The 24,014-nt window shown below is 33.9% G+C and overlaps 1 protein-coding gene across 7 annotated transcripts in view; it reads left to right on the forward strand.

The window, feature by feature from the left end:
• The window catches only part of PSPC1 (paraspeckle component 1), a 73,470-nt gene that overhangs the window by 25,065 nt on the left and 24,391 nt on the right, over nt 1–24,014 (forward strand). The window contains exons 7-9 of one of the 7 annotated variants that reach the window (XM_043477657.1): nt 14,028–14,085; nt 17,559–17,728; nt 19,922–20,759. The exons of 5 other annotated variants lie outside the window; for them this stretch is intronic. In XM_043477657.1, the coding sequence (XP_043333592.1) occupies nt 14,028–14,085; nt 17,559–17,728; nt 19,922–20,107 (414 nt within the window). In that variant the 3' untranslated portion in view covers nt 20,108–20,759. Of the gene's footprint in view, nt 1–14,027; nt 14,086–17,558; nt 17,729–19,921; nt 20,760–24,014 lie in introns of those variants that run through there. One more of the 7 variants, XM_043477658.1, reaches the window with a different exon arrangement.

Genomic DNA, 24,014 nt, shown 5'->3' on the forward strand with positions numbered 1-24,014 from the left:
AACAGTAAGAATTTGTGAATCTGTCTTTATGATTGTCTTTTTTTTTTTTTTTAATATTAGGTTGTTTTACTGCCTGTAGATTCAGTAGTTTAAGCATTTAAGTACTGCTATGTATGTACCAGTCTTTCTTTGTGGATACAGCTTGGATTGGAGTCAAGAGGAAATTTTAATTAGCATATTTTTAAAATGCAGTTTCTTGGAGTAAACTTTCTTGGAAAAATGATGATGTCATAGGATATGTAAATATCTTTGTGGCTTTAGTAGTGGTATCATGTAGTTATAAAATACTTCGACTTGGAGAATTGGATCAGTGCTTAGATTGCATGCTACTTTGTTTTAAAACTTAAGTAGTTTCTTTGGCTGGCATGGTCAATGTTAATGTTTGGGTTTTAGTAAAGAAAAGAATAGCCCTTCATATCTGTTTCTCATATATATATATGTAATTTTTATTCCTTTTTAAGTAGATGGGAATAGCCCTGGAGAATTGCAACACATGCATAAAAACCTGAATGTTTATTACATGCCAAGGCAGTAATTTGACCCCCATTCCTTAGTCAGAGGTCCCCATTGTAGCTCCTGGGATTGGACAGCAAGGCCACAAGCAGTGAGGGGATGCAACTTGGCTAAGAGAGGCCTCTTCCATGGTAGTGTTTTTGATCATGCGTAGTAAGGAATCAGGGAGCTTTTAAAAAAGGTGGATGCTCAGGTCTCCATCCTACTCACTGAAAATCCAGTAATTTTCAACCTTTGCAATGTTTCTGTGGAATTTAGAAGAGTGCCTGAGATCTAATCCAGTGGGACTGGGTTGCAGCCATGGGATCAGCATTTTAAAAAGCTCTTTGGGGGCCCTGGGGGCGGAGCTCACGCGGCCTGTAAAAAAAAAAAAAAGCTCTTTGGGTTACTTATTTTCATTAGCGAAGATCAGAAACCACTGGCCAGATGTTGAAGTGAGACATATGTTGAGATGAATATAATGACACTAGTTGAATTTTTTATGGAACCTGGGGAGTTTGGGTGAAGTGAGAGCTTAGGTTCATTCTGCATGGGAGATATGGCTCACCTAGTTAACAGTACAAATGGCACAGCCTTCTGTGTGAATTGTGATCTGTAGGATTTTGGTGTGGCAACTTTTTGTTGGACTTTAATCCTTTATATGGAAGGGAGTATTGTCTCAAATGATATATTAATATTTTGTTTTTAAAATATTTCATTTTGACTGGGGGTCTGCAGACTAGGGTAAGTCAGGCCAAATCTGACTGCTGCCTGTTTTTGAAACAGGTTTATGGGAACTCAGCCATGTTTATGTTTTGCTTATGGCTGCTTTGCCCCAGAATGGCAGCTTTGACTAGTGGTGACATAACTCTGATGTTGTGTCAAGACTATGGTCAGCAGAGCCTGAAATACTATCCAGTCTTTTCCCAAAAAAGTTTGCTGACCTGTGATCTCTGGCCAGTTTGAGAGTTGTGAGAGGGTAACAGGCAGGAAGGCCAGGGGTCTCCAAATGGAGGAAATAGCCTGCAAATGTCAGACATTTTTTATCTCTCTCTTAAGCAGCAGGAAGAAACAAACTACAAGTGTTAGGTTTTTTTCCCTTCTCTATACAAATTTAAAAAGAGGTTTCTTTTAAAATTCTGTGTTGCCATAACAACACCTGGTTCCACCTGAACTTAATTTTTCTTGAACCTTGAGCTAACCAATGCATTTTTCTTATGGAAATGTTTTTCTTAAGCTAGTCTCTGTCTTCAAGTTGGTTCTGCCTAAGACTCAGAACCGACTTGACAAACCTGTATGTTTTACTCATGCAAATGTTCTCTTAAGCTATGTTCATGAGACTAGTATTTGCTTGGAAACCTGCCTTTCTTCAAGATTCATGTCAGTAGTTTTGTGGCCCAGGACAACTCGCCTTGTGCCAGTGTCATCCTAAAATGCATGTTTTGGGTGAGGGGCCTGGTGCCAGTCTCTGAGTTTTGAGACATTTCCTTTCTCTAATTAACAGCCTGCTAGTAGCTATATAACATCCGGCTAAAGACTAGTAGGGGGGCCCTCTTTCTGCCTGCTTCTGATGTCTATGTCAGAAGCTGTCTCTCTCTCTTGTACTTCAGTAAAACCTTATCACACAAACTCTCTGAGCGTCAACCTCGTCACTGGCCCCTCCTCTCCTCCAGAGGCCTGGAATCCCGGCATCTTTCACTGCTCAGCAACAATCTTTCAGTTAGAGGAGGGAGTCTATAAAAAATGCCCCATGTTAACAAAACTCATAAAGAATTTGTGATTTAAGATGTAATTTTATTAATTTGTATGTTTTTTTTTTCAGTGTTTTTAGAAGGCCTATTGAGCAGAATGCCTCATATCCTAGAACCTTGATTCTTGGTTCTGAAGAATCCAGATTAGTGTCCTGAATGTTCATTGGTAGTCATGGTTATAAGTCAGAGCAGAAGTTACGGGAAGAGCTGATACAGCGTCACAGCCACATTGCTAATGTCTTGGAGTGGTCAAGTCCCTTTTTTCAGTCAGTTGAGGCAAATCCTTTCACCTGGATTGCCACATTTGGCCTTTTGTTTTATTCCAGTCCGTTCCTGCTTCTTGTGTGGGTATTGTTTCTCTTTATCAGTATCCCTTGATTTAATTATAACCTAACCCCCTTCAACAATCCCCCATTTTCTCTGTACAAAACTCAACAGAAATTCTAGCCAGTAATAAAGTTTCATTAATAGGTGCTGGCAGAGCCAACTGATCCCACTTGTCACTTAGTAATGTCCAAATACATTTTCTTAAATGGCTTTTGAGTTTTTGAGAGAAGCTGCCAAAATTTTGTGGTTTTCCCATGGCTGTCACTTCTCTTTTTTCAGTAAATTATTTAGTTCTAACAAGTGATTTGGTTGTGTTGCAGTAGAAAATTGCATTATTTTGGAAGGGTTAAGTATCTGACACATTTTGTAGGATGACACTTTTCATCATCCTTTGGAAATAACTGAGGAGTTATTTGGTGTAGGGTTTGGTGTCAGATTTAGGTGTGGGAACGTCATTGCCAATTGCTGGTATAATGGAAGCCCACTTCTGATGGTGAAAATTAAAATGGATAATAGCAGATTTGTTGCAGTGGTCTTTCATAGGATGCACTAGTTATGAACATTTTTGTTGTTAATATGGTTTCATTTATTTACTAAAATAATTGATTTATTACAGTGAGCCAAGAATTTTTCTGAATATTTGAGGATGGTACATAGACTTTATCATCAAATAAAAGCAAAGATAACATTTTTATAATGTTATAACTAACATAGACTCTAGGAGATGACCTTTAGAATTTTGATTTAATTTTTAGATTTAGATTTTTCAATTTTAGATTGATTTTAATTTTTAGAATTTTAGAATTAATTTGTGTAATTTGGGTTGAAGATATAATACCATTTTAACCAGCTGTTAAATCTTTGATCACATCTCAAAAGGATTTATTTATTTTAATAATACCTAATTATTTGTAGGGAAAATTTTAAAGTTTTCATCCAAACTAGGACAAGTGAATATGAGTACTAGGTAAAATTTTCTCTATCTCTCTTTTTTTTAAACAGCAGGTATAAAATAAGCTATCTTAGGCAAATTGGGTTGTGTTTGTGGTCACCCTTGTTATGATTATGAACAGCATTTTCCCCTCTCTGTTTTATTCATTCATATTTCAAAGTCTTTTGAATGAATCCAGATGGAAGTGGTTTGATTCTTTATACACTTCATCAGAGTATACTTAATTATCTCTGTGTCATATTAGATTACTTCTTTGACCTTACCTTCCATTATAGTTACAGAGAGGCTTATTTTCCACAGAAGCTTCCATGTCTCTTTTTCCCTTGTGAAGAATGTGTCCTGGATCATTTTTAACATGATTTTTGGTACTTATATTGCCTTCTAATTATTTTCTGACATTTTTGTTCAGTAATTGACTTCTCTGAGTTTTTCACGGCCAGACATTTTGTATTTGTTATATTGTAGTTACTTAAATGTAAACTGGGAGGGTTAAATAGTTGTCTTTCAGACTACAGCAAGCAGCACAATCACATGGTTTTGAGTGTTCTTTATGAGCCACCAAATCTCAGTATTTTTATTGAATATTAAAGTCTCAGATGTTCATTGTCAGTAGTTTTGAAACATAGGTGGCATTGAGACGTAGCTATTGATGTATTTTTGTAGTGTTCATAATGGTATCACATAGTGAAGAGTAAAATAACCATTTTTTGTGCTTAGTTTTCACACATAACTTTTTAGTAGGTACATTCCACTTGAATATCCCTTCAAGATTGTTAGACTTACAGGAAGACTGGAAATTTCCTTAAATAAGGAAATTTTTTTCACTGTTTTTCCTGTGTTTATAATAGTCCTGAGCTTTGTAGAGGATACAGAAAGAAATCAAGCCTAGGGTCACATCTTTGAGGATTTTAGAGTATTTTAGGTACAGAGGACCTGTGTGGAGTAGGTTAAGAGACAACAGCTAAAAAAAGTTCTGAAAGTTTAGAGAAAATTGCCTGCTTGAGAAAGTGTGTAGTCTCTGCACTGTTGAGGGGCTATATTGGGTGTATTTTAAAAGCTAATATGATTGATTTATTATTCCGCTGTGTTGTAGGTATATTTGAAATGGTAAGTTCTTTTCATCTTACTTGGTTCAGAATGGTAAGCACGTTAGCTAATGTTTACCTTTTCAAGAGAGGCTGGAGAAGAGTTTACTTGTATTTGCCAATACAAGTGAACTAGAGTGAACATGGATTTTGAAATGTCCACTATGTGCAATGTAAATAATAGGAATTTTATTCAATTATTAAGTAGCTTGAAATCATAACAAAACATTTTTATGAAGACGTAAAAACTTGTTACTTCTCCTTTGTGACTTCTTATAATATTTAGAACCTCTTAGAGGAGTTATCCTATGAGGTGACTATGTAAAAAAAAAATTTTTTAAGGCCAATCAGTATTTTGTATGTTCTGTACTTCATATTAAAGCTTTGTAGTATCACCTGAAATGTTAGAATTTTTTACCAGATCAAATGAGATAAATGTGAATATCAGTATCCCTGTGTAATTACTAACTACTAGTGGTAGGGAGCAGGAAGCTTGAGTTTGTAAGTATGCTCTGCTGATGAAATGCACTTATTTCTGTTTAGAATTCCAAGTTCTTGAACGTATGTGGGTAAGTTTGCCTCGTTGTCTTGTGATAACCTCCGCTACATTGTGCAACCACATTTCAAATACTGTCTTTTCTGGTTGTAAATTTGTAATGATTCTCAAGATGTAACATCTTAATTTGGTGTGCTATTACTTTCCCTAAATCTTGCTTTTAAACAAAATGAAATGCTTGTATAGTAGTTTCTCTTATAAAGGTAAATTTTGAGTAACTTCTTGTATTTAGGTATCATTTAAGTACTTCTAAATATTACTGTATATTGAATTTCTTGCTTTGAGTTAACTACTTAGAAACTATAGTTTGTCAAGATTTCAATCTTCTGGTAGACTACTAAGATAACTTGTTTTATGTCTAGTATCACAAATAGAAAAATATATTCTCATCTATTAAATACATAATTCTTCATACATTGGAATGCTTATGCTTTATTATTAGCTTTCTTCTGTTGGTGAGACCGACTTAAAATTGCTTCTCTTGCAGCTGATATTTGCTCTTCTGTTTCATCTTTCATCCCTTGATCTGGCCAGTCATGATAGTTGTTTTGATTTTGATATGGAAGTATACAGGGTAAGAAGTTATAGGTAAAGAAATGCAAACCAGTCACTGGTATTATATGTACATTGGTAAGATACAATTAAAAGTATTATGTCTGTGTCGTAGTTGATATCCAGATTACTGATTTCTTTAAGCGTTTCAGATAAAATAACTAAATTTGAGGAATAATTATATACCCCTAATTAATTTCAGTTTTTTAAAGCAGCTTTTCAAATGGAATTTGCCATGACAGTTGAAAAGAGTGATGTTGAAAATGTCCCTTAGGTATATAGATTAGAAATAAAATTCTCAGGTCAATAAAAATTTATTTAAAAATTGATTTGTTTAAAATATTTATTCCCTTCTGTCTCTTGATGGGTATGGCTAGATTATATGTAGTTAATGTTTAATTCATTTTCAGTTGGAGAGCCATCCTATGTATTAACAAGTAGCAATTAAGTTTGCTACTTAGTCAGTTGAATTTGACAGTGACTTCCAAACATTATGTCTACGAAGTTACCTGAACCGGGCTTTAGAAATACACTGTTGAGTGAATGTAGTTTAAGAGGCACATGTGTTTGGGTTAATGAATACATTAATAATGCTAAGAATAAAACCCCCTACTTGTATTTGGGGTTCCTTCTGTTTCTGATTGAATATTTAACAAGTTCATGACTAAAACTTGATATAAGTTAAGATAAAATTTATTCAAAGAGAAACATTTTGAAGTTTTAAAAAAGTAAACTTTTATTTTTTTAGATAAATATGTTCCCTTTGCCCCACATGCATACAGACTCCTTGCCCCACATGCCTACAGACTCCTCACTGTCAGATTCCCTCACATCAGATCCCTGCAGTACACGGGTGTACTTGTCACAGCAGGTGAGCCTTCACTAACACATCCTCATCACCAAAAGTTCATAGTTTATATTCGTTGCTGCACATTCTTGGGTTTTGACAAGTGTGTGATGACACATACTACACAGAGTAATTTCATTGCCCTTAAACTTCCTCTGTGCTCCACCTAGTATTTCTCCCTCCCCATAATTCCTGGCAGCCACTGATTCCCTTCCAGTGTCCATATTTTTTGCCTTTTTTCAGAATGTCACATAGTTGGAATCAAGAGTCTTTTCATTTTGACTTTTTAGTAATAGACATTTAAGTAGGTTCCTCCTCTCTTTTTTCATGGCTTGATAGCTCATTTCTTTTTAACACTGAATAATAATCCGTTACTTAAATGTACCACAGTTTATCCAGTCACCAAATGAAGGACATCTTGTTTGACAGTTACGAATAATACTGTTATAAGTATTTGTATGCAGGTTTTTGTGTGGACATGTTTTTGATACCTTTGGGTAAATAATAAGGAGTGTGATTGCTGGATCGTACGGTAAGAGGAGGCTTAGTTTTGTAAAAAAAAAAACAAAAAACCAAACACCTGTTAAATTGTCTTCTAAAGTGAACATGCTGTTTTGCATTCCCACCAGCAAAGAATGAGAATTCCTGTTTCTCCACGACCTCACCTGCATTTCCTGTTGTCACTGTTTAGGATTTTGGATAGTCTAATAGATGTGTTCTGATAACTGTTTCTTACTTTGTGGTTCCCTAAGGAAGTGTTGAATTAATGGTTCACTCTGGCAGTCATAAAACTGAGGAATGTTTCCTCCATACTCATGGGTGTAGATACTTGGGAATGCATGCATTCAAATTGAATGGAAAACATACTGTATAGTTTAATTTTAATAGTTGTCTTACGTTACTTAAAATATTTTCCCCCCTCCCCATATAGCAGTGAATGATATAATGTCATGGAAAATGCTGTTTTTTATTACTTGAATATAAAGTGTTAAGTCTTCCATGCCTTTCTCTGTTGGTTATGTTGGAAAGTTTGCATGCTGTTATTTGAGTTCTATTAATAGGAACATTTCTTATTTCCCATTTTAGTTTATTAGAAGATTACTTTCTTGATGCACACCTTTTAATAACAATGCTTTTTAAATGAGTGGATAATTTCTTGGCAAAGTGGCCTACCTTTTTTGTGATTTTATTTTTCTTTAAATATTTTACCTAATTGATTTTTGTTCCTTTCTTGTTTCTAAATATGTTTATTCCCTAATATTTCTAGATGGTGACAGTTTGTCTTCTGTAATGAAAGTTTGACTCTCTAACAGTCTAGTTATTCTTGTATGTAAACTCTAGTGAAAAGATACATTTCCATGTGCTACAAGAATTTATTTTTAGCCTGGAGAAGGAAATGGCAACCCACTCCAGTACTCTTGCCTGGAAAATCCCATGGACAGAGGAGCCTGGTAGGCTATGGTCCATGGGGTCGGCTTTGCTGACCGCAGAAACTAGCACAATGTAAATCAACTATGCTCCAATAAATTTTTTTTTTTTTAAAGACAGAAATTTTGTATCCTGGATCTTGGAGTACAGAGTGAAGTGCCCTTCCATCACCCACCAGTTGTGTGACTTTAAGTTAAGGTGAAGCATTTCTTTGAGCTTGAGACTGAGGGACATTTATCCCAGATATAAGAGGGAAAGGATGTCTTGCCCTTTAAAAGTATCTTGATTTCTTTCACCTGTCAGCTTTCCCCAATATTTGACTCAGAGTCAGGAGCTCATAACCCTAGAAGGCAAGGATCTAGTCCCTTTGTCCTCACTTCTTCAACTCAAAGAAGTAGTATGGGCCCTATACTTCAAAGGACTCTGCTGGCTCTGTCAGGGTCCCACCAGCCAAGATATTTCTTGGAATACAAATAAATAAAAACAAATAAAAATGTGTGCATGTTAAAAAAAAAAAAACAAAACTTTATTTTTAGGAAAAATTCTAGGAATATTTAATGATAGGTTGAATATTGTTACTTGCCAGAATTTACACATTTCTTAAGAATTATATTTCTTTTAGATTGAAAATTTTATTTCAGGATTTTTAGCATTTTCTTTATTAAGACATGGAACTGAAACGGCACATCGTGATCCTTAGATATTTCTTTCGAGACATACCCGAGAGAGGACTTCATGGATTAAAGGAGGAGGATTGTAGCTGTTGGAACTGTATTCACTCAGACGAGGACATAGATTGATCATTGTATTGGGTGAACACACCATGTCATTGCTTGCAGAATGTTATTCCAGCTGATAATTATGTAAAGTCAGTTTTTGTTTAGTTTACTGTTTCCTAAACCCTCGGCATTCATATACATATTTTAGCATATTGAGTTTTAAGGAAAAAAGTCAATATTCTCCATAAAATAATATCAAGTTCTACATTAAGGTATATTGGTTTAGTTAATTTACATTAGTGCAAATTTTCTGCTACTTTACCTTTTCATGAGTAAATATTGACAGGAACATAAAAACAGTGGTCCTTAAGCTTTTTGGTTTCAAACCTTTTTTAAAAGCTATTAAAAATTATTGAGGACCCCAAAAGGTTTTAATTACATTATATCAATGCCATATGAGAAATTTAAAGAGACATTTAGAAGAAATGTGTTGTAGTGGAAAGAGGGGCCTTATTTTACAGTTTTTGCAAATTTCTCTAGTGCTCTACTTTGTGTAGTGGGAAGAGTGGTATTGTTTTACTCCATTGTGAATTTCTTTAATTTTGGGCTTTATAAGAAAATGGCTGGCTTCCCATATTTGCTTTTGCATTCCACCTATTGCAAACTGCTGTTTTGGTCAAAGAGCATGAAGAAAACCTGGTTTCACATGGATAAGTAAATGGAGACAAGTGTATATATTTTAACTTTTTCAGATAATTGAAATATTCTTGTTTGATACTGCAGTGAAACTTGACAAGCAGTAGTTTCTTAAAAGTACTCTTTTGCATTAGAATCCATTAGTCTACCTTAACTATGAGTGGATTGTTTTCCTATGCATGAGTTTGTAATGTACCAAACAGAAAAATAGTGATCCATTGAGTTACACCAACTATCTAAATGTTAATATATTTTGTTATACAAAATTAAAATAAGTCACATTTCTTAATACCAACCACTCATAAGAAATTACACAAGTCAGTAATCTGCTTGTCTGTCAGATGCTGTCTCAAGTAATAATCTTGCTCCAAGAAAATGTGTCTTACTCAGCTGCAGCCCAGTCACAGCAGTGGTTTTCTTGAAATAGCCACCCTATTTCAGAATGCAGCAGAAATTCTTAATGTAGACATCTATTTTGTTGCATAGAATAATTAAAGACATGTACCTAAAGATAGAAAGTTCATAAAATTAATCTGTTTTACTATTTCATCCAGGTGTTCATAGTTGAAATTATTTTTTAATATATAAAAGTATCTTAAAAAAAAGTATCTTAATTCTTGTTCTTATACAAGTGTAAATACTGTTTGTCATGATTTGGAAATAAGACTGTACCACACAATGGCCAAAGAAGAATCATTCATTCTATTCCTTGTCTTTTGTCTGGTCACTTAGAAATTTAATATCAGCTGTAATTGTTGTTGCTTATCGTCTCACATTTCTTTCATCCATATATTTGCCATAGTCTACTTTCCCTTCCACATAAATTCGACACCCCTTTTTAAAAAACTGATGTGCTGCGTCTCTGAAGCCCTGCCAGAATTGTCTTTTGACTGATGTCACCCATTTGATAGGCTTCATTTGCCCTGATCACCACATCTCATTTGTTGCTAGAGAAAATACCGTGACTGGGTTTTTTCCCTTTCACCTGTCTCGTGACAGGGTTCTGACCTACTCAACCAAGTATCTGCGCACAATTCAGAGATGTTTTGTGAAACAAACTGATAGCTGTTTCTGACCCATGTTGTACCTGTACTGCAGGTCTTTAAGGACATTCCTCGTGGTCCAGGGGTTAAGACTCCATGCTTGCATTGGTCTTGCATTGGAGAACTAAGATCCCATATGCCTTGACTCAGCCACAACGAATGAAAATAAAATACAGGTCTTTGAAATGTGGCTTCTATTTTCTTTTCTTACAATCTAATCTTTAGTCTTTTCCATGTGCTCTGGCCCAGGAGGCCGTGACTGAAGTTATTTAACTGCAATTGTAATGTGAAGAGTACAGTGATTACTAGTAAAAATTGAGTGCAGATGCCTTGCTTTGTGCTCTTAACACTAGGATTTTTGCCCACCATTGCTCTTGCACCATGCCCTAGAGTGTCTCAAGTGGAAAGCCCAGAACTGTGTTCTGATGAAGTAGCTTTGAGTTTGTGCACATCTTGGGTGTGTCTTGGGAGATCTTTTCACTCCATGAACCACATCTTCAGAACTTTGTGTTAATGAATTGTTGCTTTGATACAATATGGCTCTGGGATCAACTGTACTTTTGTTTTTGGTCAACTGTGTATTTAAGCATGTTTCACTAACCAGTTTTCAAAAATACATATGCGTAATTCTTACAATCAAAAGGAACACCTTCTTAATAATATGGTAAAAACATATTAAAAACCATTGCCTTTTGTTAGTCCTTAATGAGATTCTTGAAGAATGAAGGTGCCTTGTGAAGAAGATAATTCCATGAACTCTATTTGGGCAGATTTTTATAGGTCAGCTCAACCACTTTGCTACACGTATGACCCTACATAAGTTATTGAATAATGCTGGGCCTCAGGTTTATCACCTCTAAAATAGGATGACATTTGACCTTACTTCATAGGGTTGCTGTGAGGATTTGTTGAATTAATTAAAACTGTCATCCTAGCTTTCTCCTTTTATACAGCACTGCAATCTTTTGAGATTTTGTTTACATATAAGTTGTTGCCTGTTAAACCATGATAATTTTGGTTAAGTAATAAAGTGTCATTAAAATTTGTATTATAAAAATATCACATGTATCACTTCCAATTTAAAATATAATAGAAGGATTTGCAGAAGCGGTGAGGGTCTTTTGTATTGTTTTTGGATGGGTACATAGTTACAGTGAACTTCAAGTGATTTCTCCTTATTGATATTCAATATATCAAGTTATGAGAAGGACTGTCCTAATTTCTTTTGATGACATTACCCTTAGATATTATCCCTGCCTCTTGCATTTTACTAGAAGTATGTAGCAGTGGGTTTATAGAAAGTTGCAATAACCTTAAAATACTACTATGGAGCTGAAAATTTCACTTTTTCTAAATTAGTTAAAAATTGATCTGTCATCTGTATTATCTCTTAATCTTGTGATTATAGCTATATGTAAAATAGTACTCAGCAGTTTTCTTTAGGGCAATAACAAATTATGCATTTTTAGTGAAAAATGGTGTAATACATAGCATGAATTGTTACTGTAACCCAATGACCTGCTTACCTTAGACTATTATGACATTCTGATTGTCTCATTTAAAGATATTTTAGAACTGGAACTAGTTTATAACAGAGCACCAAAAGGGGACTGTTTCGGCCTCTGTTGAATAGTTGGCTTAAAACCATAGATCTCTTCAGTATGTTAATACGCTTTCCACAAAACTCTGTTAATGAAGGAAGCAGACTAATAACGTTTTTTTAAAAAGTATTTTATGAATGATAAAGATAAACACTGTTTCAGAAGGTGACAGGTAATGCTGAAATCATAAAGAGGTTTAAACAATAAAAAAGATTCTCTGTTGCCCCATCATGAATCGCAGGCATTGAGTATGGGTGCTGGAATATATAGGGGGATTGAAAATTGAAGTCTCAGTGAGACTAATAATTACTGTCTGTCAGTGATTAGCTATTGCCTACCTAGTCTTTCATAGTTAAGGCAAAGCAAGAGTAAAAACATAAGTTAAACCTTTGTTCCCTCCAACATGTTGGGACCATAAAATCCATGTATTTTACTCTGGTACTGGAGCACAGCCAGCTCTTTGTAAGAAGTAGCTCCTGTAAATAATAACGTTTAAGATTTTGGGTTTGCTGAAAGAGTCCACACATTATCAGAAGGCTCTACGCTGAGGAAATGAGAGCTTGGCTTAATTTATTGATAATAGTGTGAAGTGTGATTATAGAATAGTATTTTCCCTATATTTTCAGAATTACATGACTTAATTGGTAATCAGTTTTATAAAATAGTCTAGCTTTCTTGCTGGTCAGTAATACTACCTGTTAATAGTCAAATGTTTTATGATGAAACATTTATTTTTTGGAAAGTTAAACATTTACTTTGAGAAAGCTTTAGTATTCAGATTTTCTGGGCAATGAGAAACATTTCTTCATGGAACTGTTATGTAAGTGGTGTTTTTCTTGTGTCGTAGCTTCCTTATGGGTTAGCTTTAGAGGCACCTACCTTAGGTTAGATGGGCAGTTGACTTGCTGCGTAGTGGTGTTTCTCCATTATAGGCTTTTTATTTCCTTCATTTCTAGCTTTATAGGTACTTTTCACTAGTATTTTAAAACCAACCCGTTCTAATAAAACTGCTTTTGAAAGTAAGAAAATTATGCTTTCTGTAGATTTAGACTTCACTTGGAATTTTTTTATGATTGCTACTTGTAACACTTGTCTGGTATTGGAAAAGATCATTAAATAATAGTGTAAATTTCAATTACAATATGTTGAGTAATTTCAACTAGAGATTTCACTGAAGTTAGTTCTATGTAACTGTTGGTAAATGAGTTTTTAGGAAATAGTTTTTGTACTGAAACTTAAGATGTTTTGTACATTTGTGTGGCCTTTTATGTCATAGGTAACCTCAAGAGCATTTTGTTTCAGAACTTGATGACTGTGTGATAACACTTTATTTCAGTTTCTAAAAAAATTCTTATTCAGATAAAGGAAGCAATATTATGTTGAGCTTTCAATAATTGCTTGTATGTAGTGGAGACTTTATGGTATATCTGAAAAACCTGGTGAAATAATACCAGAGGACTTGAAGAAAAATGCAAAGGTGAATTACAGTATTGCAAAAATGAAAATTGTCTATAACCTTATTTTTGGCTTAGGGCCCCACAGCTGTATTGTGTGTTTGAATACATTTGAATGTGTAAGTGGTAATGGTCATTTCTGTTTTAAGACTTTAGAGACCTAGGTGGGAGAAATAATTGGTCTTCTTGGTTATTATTACTAGATTTTTTCTTTTAGAATCTAGGCGTGTGTCTATGATCTCTTGGAAGAATAACATTAAAAATGTCATGTAATAGATTTTATGTATTACTCACTGGTAATATATAGAAATATAAATTGGATGCCCTAAGCATTTGTAATATGTTTAATTAAGGCTGTGAGAGTGAAGTTTCTTTTCAGTGTTCTTATTAAGTAAATGATGTTGGAAATTTAAAGTTTTAATGGAACATTATGTCCCAATTTATCTTTCTCTTTTTAATTTTAGATGGGAAATGTTAAGTCCTAAGATCGATAGGTTGACTGTGACAACTATGTTTACTTACAGAGAGAACAGGAAATGAGAATGGGTGATATGGGTCCCCGTGGAGCAATAAACATGGGAGGTAGGGATTTGAAGCACAGGCTTCTGTCACTTACTTGTCATTTTTCAGGGAACTATACATGCTATTTGTGGTATGTCAGTAACAAAATTTGAAACCAACATTTGTAAGTGGTGAAATTTTCTACATTTATTGAGAAAAAAATCAGTATATTTAAAATACATGCTAGGAAGAATAATTTTATTTTGTTTATTTGAAGGCTAACAGATGTATTATGTTTTAATAGATGCAACGAAAGAAACCTGTAAACAGGTTTTGATTAACAACCTGAAACTTGTAGTCATCACATGGTATAATATAGCTATGTTGTTGTATTTTTAAAAATCAAACTCCATGCCCTGCAATTGGCTTTTTGGTGTTGGAATTTTGCTAGCTTCTGAGTTACAGTGTCTTTAAACTTTTTGAGAGTATTTTATACATTTCTATTTTAACACAACTTTTTGCTTAACTTTGAAGCTATTTTTATTCATTTTACTGAATGTTTAACTTATTTTGCCCTAGCCCACAGTATCATGCACAGAAATGCACTGTTTGGAGACATGTGTGACTTGTCAAGTAAATGAGATATATCTTACATATTTAAGCTCATGTATATCTTTAGAATTGATGTGAAGTTTCTAAGAAAATGTTCATGGTAGCACTTTAATATTGATTGCTTGTCTACCCAGGTGGTAAGGGGAGCAATACCAAGTAAATAAGCTAAGAGAAGCATAAGTGGGATGTTTTCATAAGTTTTATTAAATTTTAACTGTCATACCTTTGAGATTTATATAAATAATTAAGTTTTATATATTAGTTTCACATTGTCTCAGAAGCTGAGGTTAAATCTACATAAGTCAAATGTACATACTGTTGCAAGGATTACATCACCTTAACACTCCAGTACGTCAAGTGCACTTCCAGTGAGGAGATCCACATTGCGCTTAGAATGTATGCACGGTGTGTGGAATAAGAAATCTGAAAGCGTCTAATATGTAGGTCGAGCATTTTCCATGACCGACCATTTCCCACCATGCCAGTTTATTGCCATTTGCCAATTAGCTAATCTAAATCATTTAAGACAACTGCTGTTTCCTTTTGTTATTTTTCTTACCTGCAAAGAAACTAGTTACTGACCATCTCTGAGATGCAAAGGAAGCACAAAACATGGCCCTTAACCCAAAAAACTTAATTGTGTAGTACAATTGTAGTACAGTGTGGTACATGAAAAAAATCAGAGAACCAAGAGTACATGAGAAATTTTAAATCAGGTAGTACAGTTGAGGGTATAGTGATGTACAAGTAGTTGAGTGTTTATATCATTTTCAGAGTGAATTGTGGACTGGTGTATTATATAATCTAGGTGGATTTAAGGATTTTCAGTGTGAGGTTGTTTGAAATGCCATTTACAGGTAGTTTGAAATGCCATTATAATTATTAGATTGTCATTAACATCAGAACCAAATTTGAGATATTTCTGATGTTTTAGGGATCATGAAAACAGTCTGATTTGATGAGCAACTTTATTAAAAGAAATGGGAGAATATACTTTTAGATTTCTTATTTAGTTAGGAATTTAAGAGATTTAAAAGTTTTGATGGCATTTTATTCACTAAATAACCATGTTTTAACACTTAATTAGCTCCCCTAACATCCACTCCATTTAATTTTCTCCTGTTTACATTTTATTCAAAGTGAGGGTTTATCCTCAAAGTGAGAGTTACGACTTTTAAGTCCTTATCATGCATTGAATGTCACTGTTCAGTTGGTAAATTGTCATATTCTCTCAAGCTACATAGATGAAATGTGACAGTAGGTTTTCTGGTGTGTTACCATGTACTCCACGTGGAACACAGTTTATAAAATTGCTTTTCAGGGGACCAGATAATTCTAACATTCCTTATTAGATCTTTGCATTTAGTCTAACTACAGTCATCTGGTAGAAGAACATAATTACTAAAAATAAGAGTACTTCAACTATTGATACTTGAAAATAGTTTTATTTAATTATACCCATATGTGTATTAGTTATATTGTATCTTAGAAGTTAGGTGTGATAATTATGTTTTATTAAAAGGAGAAAAAAAACAAAACAACCATAATCCTTGATCTGTTCTTTTTGGGGAAAGTCGAGGTAGGATTCCTCCTGGATCATGCCTCTGCCCTTAATCATTTTGCTTGTGGGAAAAGTTGTAGAAGTCTAGTAAAAATTTGATTTGTAGCTATTCTAAGGGAATAGAAACATTGTTGGATAGTTCAAGTGTAGATTTACTAGTGAGAACTTTTTGGATTAAGGAACTACTTCTTTTCCAGGAAGTGGTTGGGGTCTGGGAATTGGGTTCAGAAGGAGCCACAGAGTGTGTTGCCAGGGACGACAGGAAGTCAGACTTCCTCCCTCAACTGCTCCTGGACTCAGCCTTGTGCAAAGTTGAGCTTCATTGGATACTGAATTGTGAATTTGAATGACAACTTCCACTCCTATTATAATGTGTTATTGAGAAATTGAGTTCTGAATGTCATGAAATTAACTAGATAATACTAGAAGAAAATTCAGTCTTTGTCATGAATTTTTAATGATAAGTATAACTAGTTAAAAAATTTTAAAAGTTCCAAGAGGATACCTAAAAATGTATTTGAAGACATTATAAATGTTGTATTACAGCTTAAACATTATTGTAGTTAACATGAGGCAGGTGGATGGATGTCTTGATGAAAAAAAATTTGAGGTATCCAACTGTTCTCATTTCCAGAATGTCAGTATGTCAAAAAAAAAATTCAAATAGCTGTATCAATATTTTATCTGTATTTGGTTGCATTTGCTTTTAGAAATAAGTTTTGTCATGATGAGTCATTTCAGTTTTTTAGTTTGTTTCTATTGCATATTTCTATATAAAAAGTACCTCCTGTAATTTTGGGAGATGTTCAATAACTGTAAAAGTCAATTTGTTTACAATCAACTTTGTGTGTGTGTGTGTGTATATTTATAATGTACACACACACACATCCACACTATATACACATACACACACCCACAGTAATCTATATATGAGGATGTGGTTTCTCCCATCACAATTTAGTATAGTTTACATGCTAGTATTTTTAGTCATAACTATAAGAAAATTAAGTGGTTTTGTAAGTGCTAATCCTTTGCTGTTAATTTAAACTGGTAGAGAGTTGTCATACTTTCTTCACTCGTAAGGGAGTATTTATTAGGTTAAAAAGCAGACTACAGCAAATAATACTGATGTTATAAAGAAAACTTTTCAAGCTTTGATAGTCTCAGACATAAAATAATTGATCGTTTTCTCATTTGTTGTATGTACATTTGTTTAGCAAATGTAGTGCTCTATCAGAGTCAATAATTGAGTGTCCCATTCTTAAGGAAGTAAAATGATTTTGATAATATTCTTGTTATATAGATTGCCTAAGTATTGTTAAATTTTAAATGTTTACTCAACTAAGATAGGACAGCTCTAAGTATAGATTGTTTTGCATAGATGCGTTTAGCCCAGCACCTGCTGGTAACCAAGGTCCTCCTGCAATGATGGGTATGAATATGAACAACAGAGGAACTATTCCTGGCCCGCCAATGGGTCCTGGTCCTGCCATGGGGCCAGAAGGAGCTGCAAATATGGGAACTCCAATGATGCCAGATAATGGAGCAGTGGTAATGTATCATGCACATTATTGTGATTCTATCAAGTAGAATTTACTTCTGCCCCAAAGGTAACTTCACACTTAACATAATTTGGCATCATTTGTTTTGTCAGTAAAGATCAATGTCCAATGAAGAAAAGGTAATATTATGAACGTAGGTTTTGATTTATGAGAGGCAGGTTTTTATTATCTCAAGAGTTAGGATTATGATCCACGGCATACTTTTGCATATGAGTGTATAACAGATGTGTATGTTAATTACAGTCATTTTACAGTGATTTTCATTTGTATACACCTCTTAACCAGCATTCAGTGTGCATTCTAGTATTTTGTGATTGTGTTCTTCTCCTCTGAATTCCTTACCTTTGGTGAGGTATGAAGCCCCAATATGTATGAAAACAGTTTTCTGTCTTTTTTTAAAAAGATCACTTACAAGTAATTTCAGAGAATTTAACTGTAAAAAAAATTTACATTAAAGTTTTAAAGTATATTTTAAACTTATATTGCATTCTCACTGAATAGACTTAGTAATTTCAGTTACATTTATTACTAAATTTAGGCAATTTCATATCTTGATTTGAGAGTGTGAAGCTATCTTTGTCTGGGTTACATATTATAAAAACGTTTTTCAGTTGTACTTCATAATTTAAGTATCAGTGACAAGACTGATAGCATTTTTCTTTTCCCTTAAAGTCTGTCACTATTTAAATGAGACTTTATATTGGTAAAACATTTTCTTATTTGGTTTTTGTTAATGGTTGTCCTAAGTAACGTTAAGAAAGGGGAAATAGTTGACTGTGTATTTGAAAAAGGAAGCTCAGTTTTGGAATAGAAGATAGCATTGCTGCTGAGAAAGAGAAGGTGTTGCTGTTAAGACTCAGACCTGCCATCAGCCCTAAACCCTCCTGATCTCAAGAGACGCAAGCAGTGAATGTGGGTCTTAGAACTGATGGATGCAGTATTCTATTTTAAATTTTATTTATTTTAAATATAGTCCTTTAAGAATTTGGACAAACTGGATATGCTAACAGGTTTTTAAAATGAGCATCTACACAGATAAGGAGGCAGTAACGTAATACTGACTGTGATCAGATCAGGTGTTACATACTGATCAGTGTACCTGTGTCCTTCATTGGAGGCTAATTTCATAGTAAAGTGTCTGAGAGCTAGTAAAAACTTGTAAAAATAATTTGGTTAAAGTTTTGTGTAGTATGTAATCAGCAGAGACTTAGTAAAAGTAACAGGTCTGCTTTTCTCTACCTCACACAGAAATGGTAACGTTTATTTAAATATCCCCCTTAGTCTTTCACAGTGGTATTTTATTACTGCTTATAGGGAGTTCTGTCCAACCTTTGAGATTACGATATATAGTTATTACTGTGAAGTTTTTCAGAATACATAATTCGTGTTTAATTCTGCCTTTTGTTGACTTCTAAAAACTATTTTCCCAGTAATAGTCTTTACAGAAAAGCACCGTGAAAAGTTTTCATACTGAAACTATAACTGTTTTTATATGTACTTTCTATGTTAAATGCATTATATTGAAATTTTTATAATATTTACTGTGTTGGCCAAAAAGTTTGTTGGAGTTTTTCTATAAGATGGCACAGAAAAACCTGAATGAACTTTTTTGGCCAACCCAGTACTTTTTCAAACAATGTGATGCTGCTCCTCAGTTTTGTCTCTCATTTTTAAAACACAGTACGTTTATTAACCAAACTGTTACATGCAGTAAAAACTTTAATGAAAGAGAGGGAGTTCCCCGGCAGTCTGTGTTTAGGACTGTGTGGTTTCACTGCTGTGATCCTGGGTTCATTCTCTGGTCAGGGAACTAAGATCCCACAAGCCACATATGGCATGGCCAAGAGAAAAATAAATAAAAATAAAAAGAGAGATCAGAACAGTAAAATAATAACTAGGTTTAAGATGGTATTCACTTTGTAAAATCAGTTCTTTTTTCATGAAATTGGGGGCATAGCATTAGCAAAATGTAACTCTTCATTCAGATGCTTCTTTTATTTTTTATTTTTAAAACATAGTAACTAATTAAATTGCTCCTTTCTTCCTTCTATGTGTGATCCTGATTCTGCTGGACTTTCTGCTGAACTTCATGACACCACCACTTGGGATTGTGCCAATTTTTCTTGTCACTTATATTTGGCGTGTTCCAAATGGACTTCACATTTGTTATGTGGTATTATAGCACAATGATAGATTTCCGCAAGGACCACCGTCTCAGATGGGATCACCTATGGGTAGTAGAACAGGTTCTGAAACCCCTCAAGCACCGATGAGTGGCGTAGGCCCTGTTAGTGGTGGTCCTGGTGGTTTTGGTAGAGGGAGCCAAGGGGCCAACTTCGAAGGCCCTAACAAGCGTCGTAGATACTAGACAGTCTTTTATTCATGACTGTTTAGAGGAGAAAAATAACTTTTACCTGTTACCTAGAATAAAAGTTTTATTGTTATTGTATGTAGACTTAAAATTTTTTTTTAAATACTTGAAGTTTTTGTATTTTTCTTTATTCATAAGCTTTGTAGATTAGAATGGTAATGATGATACTCATCATTGTGAATGTTCAAATGTGTTTGTGACTTTAGCTAAATATAAGTATGCCACAGTACTGTGAATTCTGTGTAGTTAATCTCAATAAAGAAATCATCTTGGATAATTTTAAACTGTTATTAGTGGTATTCTCTTACAGTTTTATTAAATTTTGCTGTAATGGTTATACTTTTGATTGCTTTAACTAACCCCAGCCATTTACAAATGACAATGATTTTCTGCTTTTTAGTTTGTGCAAGTTGCCCTGAATATAGCTTAGTGAAAACTGATGTCAGTAAGGGGCAGACAGAGGAGCACGCGGGGGAGGGAGGGTGTGGGGATTACACCTGTATGCACCATTGATGTCCTGTGAAATCAGAGTTGCTGTCTACATTTCATACAGATTCTGAATATTCAAATATTCTGAGGAGGAATATTAAGGATATCTTTGTCTTGTGCTGAGTTTTCCAAATAAATCTTTTGAATCTTGAAAAAAAAATGTTTGAAGGCAAATCTCTTGTGCTTATAAAATATCTATTTTTAATCTTATCGGCTGTTATTTATTTGGTGTCAATATCTAGATCTTACTCTTTAAATTTTCTTTAAAATCAATAAATAGCGTTAGCTAGGATTTTAGTTGGGAATTTGCTGTGGTATTTAAAAGAAATTGGGCATTTCTTGAGCATGTTTGTTTCCAGAAATGTTCAAGGTAGCCTGACTGCAGGGCCGTGAATGTTCAGGAGGCTCTGCTGTCGGACAGGCAAGGTGTGCCTGTCTCCTAGAAATACGGTTCATGTGGTGAGTGTTATGGCAGTCAGATTAGATCTCTTTCCTGTCAATTATGTTTTGAAGATTGATTTTCAATAGTATGGAGAAACATCACATTAGGATTTTTATTACAAAACAGAGTTTACATTATATTTAAATTTTTATGTTAGCCATGTTTAACTTAAAATTACATTTGAGGAATCATGTATTTAAGCCACAAATCTAAGGCGTCAGGCATTGGTTGTAGCAGTTACTTCTCACATAACATTTCAGTGTGTTACTGTACCATGCTTTTAGCATTTTTCTGAAGAACAATGTGCTTTAAAAAAGTGAGCAGTATGTAAATATTACCCAGGCGTGGTTTCTGTTTTTGCTGGAAGGCATCCTTTGAAAGAAGTTTGGTTACTTAAGATTGCATAAAAGCAGTTGAGTATAAGGCATGCTTGAGATGCATGCTTTTGTATCAGAGTTTTCTTATGTACTATTTTTTTAGACACAATATGGATGGAATTATTTTCCAAAATTTTCGACATTCTATTGTTTTTGGCAAATCTTTGAAAACATGATAAGGAGATTATAAAATAATAGACTATTCTCATCACATTTTCTGTGAATGTGAGTTGGCAAGGGGTGTAATTTGTTATGATTTGTGACATTAATTGCAGTGTGGGGAGTTGTAACATCAGCTATAATTTTTAAGTGATATCTGCTGCACCTGAATAGACCTTTCCCGTCATCTGTATTTTTATTCCTAAAATCTTTAGGTAATTTTTAGTATTGTATTTTGCTTCAAAACTGAATTAAGATTGGGAGAAACTTTGTCCTTGATGTTAATACCAAGCTAACTTTGGCCAAGGCTGTGAAATTACGTACAGTTCATTCAAGAACATTTGAAAGCATTGCACAAAGAGATGCCCTAATCTGAACATTCTAGTGTCCGGCTCATTCTGGCTCCAAGAACAGAGCTCTACACAGCTTTTTCCCTTCATCGAGAAAGTCCTTGTTCCAGTTCTTACCAAGTTTACCCTGGGAACAGTCAGCTTCTGAGTGAGTCAAGTGGAGCATCTGTGAACTCCTAGTTACTCAAGTTTTTAGTGTTTTTGTCCAGTTAAACAACTTTGTGGCTCAGTCATTATTTTTCCTTGTGGAAAAGTATACCAAGGAAGACATTTGAATGCCATTTTCTTAAAACTTGTAGATATAAAAATAAAGAATAGTGTTAGCTTTTCTAAATAAGTGTGATTTTGTCATCCATACTCCCATAATTCTTTTCTTAAAAAGATAATATGAAACATTATTAGTAGTATAACATCACAATAACATGTTTCTTTTTGTGTAATGATTTGAAACACTGCATTTAAAGTCTGCATGATTTAGGTTTCATATGCTGTTATTAACATGCACAAAATAAAACGAATATCCCATTTTCCTAATTGTTTTATTTTAGCAATGTATTTTGTTAATTTCTCCGTTTTTATTTTGAGAATGAATGTATTCATTTTCTTCTTGATAGATTCTGTTTTTTAAAAGCTGTCGGTTCACTTGTATTTCATAAAGCTCAATTGGTTATTTTTGAATTTTGGGATTTTTTATGCTTAAAATCAGTGCTGAGCATTCATTGGAAGATATTAAATATTTGTTTTGAATCCTACAGTATCAATAGTGTGGGAAAAATATTTGTTTTACCTAGAATTGCCATTTAATAGAACAGTGATCAACATTGACAGTATCTGAATTGGATTTTGTTTCTCAAATACTAATTGAAATTATGCTATCACATTTTATTCAGAAATGTACTTGTCGAACATACAAGTTTCAGAAAGTTGCTGTTATGTGTAAACTCTAATAACTGCTAAATGTCACAATGAATTAATAGTCATTAATGATTAGGGGGTGGGTTTATAATTACAAATTAGATTATGAATGAGAGAACATAAATGTGTGATTGAATGGAGATGGTTTGTGGAAGAATGTGATAAATGTGTGTTTAAACCTTAAAAATTTTTAATATTTAGTGTCAAATGGTGCTAGTCAGAAATGAAAAAGACACTTTACTAGGGAGTAGTATGATACTTAAATGTGGGTTTTTTGGTATGTTAAGAGTTTTGTTATAATATGTAGTAATATGTTTAACTATATTCCTGAAATTTGAGAGCATAACAGTGATTTTAAAGTCAGACTTACTTTCAAGAATAAGGCACATTCCTGACTCCTAGATTTCAGCATTGTAAATGTTGCCCTGTCTTTTACTTCCTAGTTGGTTAGATGCTCCTCCACAAGAACTCCTGGGGTCAGGGTAGGGGCTACTTCAGAGTAAGTAGCCAGGCCATCTCTTAAGTGGTATATGTAGCCCAGCATGGGTTATTTCATTGTAAACAAATAATGGTTAAATAAATTAACAGTAGTTTTATATTTTTCAAGAGCATTGTTTCCTTTCCAGTACCCTTCATTACTAAATTTTTAAAAAAAGGGAAACGTAGTAGTATAAGATACGGGTTTTCTCCAGTGTGTATAATGAAGTCCGCGTACAGTTTCCTGGTTGAATGTGGTTAAGTAATTTGTAGAATGTCACTCTGGGAAAATGGTGAAGAATTTCACTATTTTTATAGAATCTGATTTTTTAAAAAGTTTTCTGATCTTTAAAATCAGGATTATGTGTTGTGTATTACATTAGTTCTTTTTAAATCAATAGCACTATCTTCTGAGTATAGGAAAAAATATCTTGAAAGGGTATTTGTTTCAAAGGGTCTTGATTACTGAATAACGTTATTACTGATTGAAGTTTGAATCTTTATTTAAAGGTCCAAGTGCTGTGTTACCTTGGGAATATTATTTGACCTTTTGTCTTTTTCTATAAAATCGTGTTTAGATTATAAATATCTTTAAGGATTCCTTTTGGTTGAAACCTATTATTAGGGTATATTTTTATTCACCTGGTGGGATTAGCAGTGTGTACTTTTTTTTGTGTGATACTTTCAATATGAGA

The sequence above is a fragment of the Cervus canadensis genome, chromosome 9, assembly GCF_019320065.1.
Source record: "Cervus canadensis isolate Bull #8, Minnesota chromosome 9, ASM1932006v1, whole genome shotgun sequence".
NCBI lineage: Eukaryota > Metazoa > Chordata > Mammalia > Artiodactyla > Cervidae > Cervus > Cervus canadensis.